General features: G+C 45.5%; 1 protein-coding gene across 1 annotated transcript in view; it reads left to right on the top strand.

Annotated features, from left to right (window-relative positions):
• The first annotated feature begins 166 nt into the window (after nucleotides 1-166).
• tll1 (tolloid-like 1) overlaps nucleotides 167-6,000 on the top strand; it is a 40,093-nt gene continuing 34,259 nt past the window's right edge. The window contains exon 1 of the mRNA XM_034599442.1: nucleotides 167-838. Coding sequence (XP_034455333.1) covers nucleotides 658-838 — 181 coding nt within the window. The 5' untranslated portion in view covers nucleotides 167-657. The remainder of the gene's footprint in view (nucleotides 839-6,000) is intronic.

Below are 6,000 nucleotides of genomic sequence, written 5' to 3'. Positions count from 1 at the left end.
CCTCCTCCTCCTCCACTGTCACCGCGCGTAAACCTGTGAAGTTTACGCGCTTTGTTGGGTTATCTGACTGTGCGCGTCCTCTGGGAGATTTCCCCTTTTAGTGTGTGTGTGTGTGTGTAGGCGGTGCGCTGACTCGGGGTGAGAGAGTCAGTATACCGGACACGAGAGAGAGAGAGAGAGAGGGGGGGGGGGGGGGGGGGTGAGAGAGAGAGAGAGAGAGAGACACACTCACAGACGGAGAGGGAGAGAGATTATACAAGTGTGTGAGTGAGAGACAACAGTGCTGGTTGGAAATATCCGCGGCAGATGATTGTTGTGCGTCTTTACGCTCAGAGATCACCCGGCGCTGATCCCCCCCCGCCCCTCACCGCTCCTCTGTCTCCTCTTCGTCCCGCAGCCGCCTCACCTGCACAGCGGGGGGCACCGGAGCTCCTCAGCGGACACTTTGCTGAGCGCCAGGCTACTTGGACCATGGGGGAGAGCAGCCCGGCACAGTGACTCCCGGCAGCCCGAGAAACCCACAGCCACGACTGTCACACACAGCGGACACCGATCTTCAGCCATGACCCGTTAGGTTCCTGCCGGAGGGAGGATTGACCATCTCCTGACACCGCGGGAGACGAGCAGAGGCCTTTCTTCGGTTGTGTCAGTCTGCAGATGGACCGAGTGCCCCCGGCACTGGCCGCTAAGATGCGCTGGATCATGCTGGTGCTCGCCGGCTTGACTTTCTGGGGCAAAGTGACGATTTGTAACTGTTTCGACTACGAGGAGCCAGAATACGACTATTACGAGGAGGAGAGAGCGGAGACCATTGACTACAAGGACCCGTGTAAAGCCGGTGAGTCCTTCACTCTTGTATTCTAAGTGTTTTTACGCGAGCGCATTGGCCCTGATGGCACGTGCATGTGTTTTTATGAGAGATGACAGCGCGCGTGCACCGGTCCAGATGTTCCTCTGTCCCCCAACATTCAAACCCAATGAGTTAATCGTGATCCGTGTGCACGTGCAGCCCGGCGACGGTGCTGTAAACCAGTATCTTCCTCGAGACTCACGCACAGTCAGCGCGTGCATAGCCTGTGTGTGTGTGTGTGAGAGGACAGTCTGTGCACGTGCGTGTAAGTGTGCGTCTGTCTGTGTTTGCGCGTGTCCAGATGTGAAGGTGAGAAACAGCTTGAGTTGACTGTTCCAAAACATGCGCTGATGCTCTCCCTCTCTCTACACACACACACACACACACACACACACACACACACACACACACACACACAGTACATTACATTGCCTTACATTGATTTCCTGTAGACTTAACTAACTTAAACCTTAAGACATGTCTTCACCTTAAAATTTTACGATGTACATTATAATGACTCAGTTTTTGTCCCCATGAGGAAGACAAGTCCCCAGAATGTTGTATAAAGAGATTTAGGTCCCCACAACATGAGTAATAGGTGGACCACACACACACACACACACACACACACACACACACACACACACACACACACACACACACTTTGTGTATGATATTTAACTACAGGCTGTTCGAAGCTGCAGATGTGTTTTTGTCTTTGTGTACATGTTAAAGGTTTTCACTTGTCTAGTATAGATCTTTTATAAGTGTGTGTGTGTGTGTTTGTGTGTGTGTGTGTGTGTGTGTGTGTGTGTGTTTTGCAGTGGTGTCTTTGTTCACTCCACCCAAATGAACTCATGTAGTCAACACAAAGCCTGGAGATTCACTTACAGCCCTAATGTCAAAGTAATGGTCCTTTCTTTACCTCTTTAATACACAGTGTCTGTCCTGATTGGTGTCACTCTGTCCAGTCTGCCTCTGGCTGCACAAATATAAAGTGTTCAGACAAATGTTTTATACAATACCTGAGTTTCTGTATTAGAAGTAAAACCGCAGTTTTCCAACATGTTAAATAAGTACGTTAGTGCCTTAAGAATTTAGAAATCAGTTTTTATTGAATGAAATATGCCAAAGTGCCAAGTGCATCAGGGAGCAGCACAGTCAGCTATACAGGAATGTTGCATAAATAAACCTCAGGCTAAATTGAGCAAAGCGTCGTGATTTATATGAGGAAATATTTAAACAAAACCAAAAATCTAAAAGAGCATTTCATGTCAACTTTTAATACCAGACAGGTTCCATCACATGTGGAGCTGTGGACTCCTCTTCTCCTCCCTTCTCCTTCTCAGCTCTCCTCTCCTCCTCCTCTCTCCTCCTCTCCTCTCCTCTCCTCTCCTCTCCTCTCTCCTCCTCTCCTCTCCTCTCCTCTCCTCTCCTCTCCTCTCCTCTCCTCTCCTCTCCTCTACGCTTCTCCTCTCCTCTCCTCTCCTCCTCTCCTCCTCTCCTCTCCTCTGTGGTGTTGTAAGAGCAGTTTGCATCTTCTTAAATCTGGATTCTTGTTTTGGTTACGCCCGTTGAACTTGGCGTGTTTGTGTACACGTACGTCCATGTGTGCGTAAATGGCACTTAATGTTGTGTGTGATGACACGTTGGACCGATAAGAACTCCACCCAGAGCACTGAGCGTCCACACACTGACCAACACACATTCCTCACATACCAAATACACAAACCTGACACCGGCCAGTGTGTGTGTGTGTATGTATGTGTGTGTGTTTGTTCATCTGCATGTTACACTGATCTCTGTGTTGGTGATTTTTATGTTGATACTGGGGTCCCATGACTCTGTGGCTTTTGCTTATGCTGACTTAACATGTCTGTGTGAGTGTCAGTGTGTGTGTGTGAGTGTGTGTGTGTGTGTGTGTGTGTGTGTGTGTGTGTGTGTGTTTGGCTGGGAGCCCGGCAGGTTACAGGGAGACAGTCAGTCTACATACTGTGTAACTGAGTGACTCCTGTAGGTTAAAATAACGGAGTGAGAAAACCGACAGCGCTGATTTGTTTGATTTGCTGTGAACATAAAGGAAGCAGTTACTCTTCAGTGGCAAGAAAAAGTACATGGACCTTACATGTACCTGCATTCATCAATAAACCTGTCACAGAATGTGATCTTATCTTCATCTCAGAGTGTATCACCACCACAACGAATAAGAATCCAAGTGATAGGAGAGAGAAACCAATGAATTAGGGACTAGAGAGGGGCGGGGCATGACGTGCTGCAGAGGTCTGGGTCTGGACTTGACGTGAAGAACATCAGTGTTACGAGGTTCTCTTCAGATTCAACACAGATCTAATGTCTGCCTCCCTTTATTCACGCCACTGGGAAAGCTTGAGTCCAGTCAGGAGACTTATTCCCCCTCACTGACTGACTGACTGACTGACTGACTGACTGTACAGACATTTGCTTCTGTCTCTATGTGCGATATTTGGAGTCAAACACCCCAGAACGGTCACAGTAGTATCTGTTAAGTTAAAACATTTTTCAAACCGAGTGGAAATGTCTTCACGCTTCACACTGACTGAAACAAATCGATGTCTCTTTTTGTCCGCTAATTTTTATGCATGTGTTCATTTTGTGCTCAGCTCTAAGCGCAGCAGGTCAACTGGGCTTTCAAGCTTTACTCATATTCACTTCATTTTCAATTCAATTAATTCCACGTAGTTTATTTGTATCGCACCGAATTCCAACACACGTGATCTCAAGGCGCTTTACACAGTTTGACACGTAGGAACACTTACTTGACGGCTCATTACCCGAGGGTCCGTTTAGTCAGTGTTATGGAGCTTTGGGTCAAACTACAGGATCCTTACCTGAACGTACGTTAACACTATGATTCTGACCATGTAAGACGTTTCCTCCACGTTGCCTTAAAAGTTAAGATCCATTAAAAATCCTTTCTTGATTTCTGAAAGGCAAACTGATGAATTAGTTATTCCAACATATTAAGGGTCATTGACTTATCTCAGCTTCCACATGTGAGGATTTCCTCTGTTTATATCATTGCATATTGTAACTTTTGCTTTGTGGATTGTTTGGTCGGACATAACGAGCAAATTCAATTGGCCTCTGGGGACTTGTAATGGGTATTTACTTTTTCATTTGTTTCTGGGAATGTGTTCATGATGTCTTCCACCATCTCACACATAATAAAAGTGAACATAACATGTAAACAGTTCATGTCTATTCTCTACTATATCTATCTTTTATGCAGATATATTATTTTAGATGTAATAAAACACCTGCAAGTACACACCCCGACTAACTACCATCATCTAAATACCCAGATTTACATGCACAAATGCATCAAGTCGAGGGTTTACATGCACAACCATGGATTTTCTTAATTTATGGGCATTTTCACTATTTTCTCAGCAGATTAACCAGTGATAAACTGATTAGTAGTTGCAGCCTTATCATCAACCGATTGTGTTTTCGGGGGGGTAAAGACTTTGTGTGTGTGCAGCTTGTAAGAAGTGGAAGCGTGGCTCATTCCTGGCCTGACCCTGTGGCATCAGTCTGAGTGGTTGGTATTCCGCCTCCTGTTTTCGCTGGGAAAACACAAGGGGGAATATTTGGCTGGCTGCTTATCTCCTCCGAGTCCCGCGCTGGTAGACGGGAGAACACACACTTCCAGGCCTTTGTGAAGTGATTTCCCTATGTGAACACACACAGGCACACATTCGATACACACACACACTCAGAGCTCCCTCCATTCACCCGCGCTTATCTCTTCCTGGTTGTCTGCATCCTGCTACTCAGCTGGAGATGACACACGCGGCGTGCACGCACGCACACACACTGGCGCGGACGTGCACGAGCCCCTTACGCTCACTCAAGAGTCATTCATGCTTCCTTCCAAATCACTGTTCTCGTAAAACGCTCACACACGGAGCGAAAGCTAAACAAACCCCTGTGTCCGAATGAAGCTGTTTCTTCAAGAGCGAACCCCAGAGACGGACTTCTTGTTCTCTTCGTCAGATACAATAGTGTATCATAGGAATGGGTTGTGTGTGTACAATACATAATGTACTTTTTCTCATGGACACACGTCGCTGAGCTCAGGATTTTACAACACGAGTTTAAGAGATAAGAAACCTGCATCCGAGCTGTTATGATTTCAAAGAAAATGTAAAAATGGAGAGTTGTGATTTGTTAGGTTAACTGGTGACTCTTAATTATCTGCTGTTGTGAATTATAGACTTTATATAAAGACAAGTGACGCATCTCCGCTTCCTCACGTTGTACAAAAATGGCGCTAGAACATCCCAGATACAGGTGCCGCGATCTTTTGACGCCGTTTGGAGCCGGAGTTCGTCCGGCTGCTAATTCTTAGCGCAGAGCAGGAGACGACTTTGTTACGGTTTTATTGTGACGAGCATCAACTCCAGACGTGGCTCAGTGTGTGTGCAGGTACTGTGGCATTTGAAGAGTACAGCTTCTATTGAGGAGTAGAGTGTTGCTTGATTTTGAAAACCTGAACAGCATCAGACCAACACGTTTTAGGGAACTTGGAGATCTATATAAACGTAATAAAAAGGTGTTAAATGTGGAACCTTAACATTTAAGGTTCAAACAAATACACACATCGCAGTGGTTCGCCTATTTTATTAAAAAAATAATAACAATAATGCCGACTTTGTAAATATATTTTGGGTACATCTATGTAGTAGTGTGTGGGGCTGTTCCAGAACATGAGTCAAATTTACAGTGTGGGCTGTTTGTTTCCAGACGGCATGCTGGGTAAATTTATCCTCGTGTTTATTTGAGCGATGACTGCGGTAAAAGAAACACTTCATCGGAAATCTACAGCAGTGGCCACGTTTAGTGTGTAAACAAAACTAAAACTATTTGCGTTGCGAGTCAAACCGTGAGTGTTTTTTTCTCTGGAACGTTCAAACATTTTCATCTCACGAGTCTCAGTTTTTACTTTCTAGAGCGAATCTGCCTGTTCATTTACTTGGTTCACAGTTTACACGAGTACGATAAAAGTTACATTTAGTCTGAACACATCTATATATGTTCAACAAAGCAAATTAAAGCTGCAAACGTGAACTTAGATTCTCAACCATACTGTACCGAACTGTATACTAATG

This window comes from Hippoglossus hippoglossus, chromosome 1, assembly GCF_009819705.1.
Source record: "Hippoglossus hippoglossus isolate fHipHip1 chromosome 1, fHipHip1.pri, whole genome shotgun sequence".
In the NCBI taxonomy this organism is placed as follows: domain Eukaryota; kingdom Metazoa; phylum Chordata; class Actinopteri; order Pleuronectiformes; family Pleuronectidae; genus Hippoglossus; species Hippoglossus hippoglossus.
This window is presented reverse-complemented; position numbering and strand designations above follow the sequence as displayed.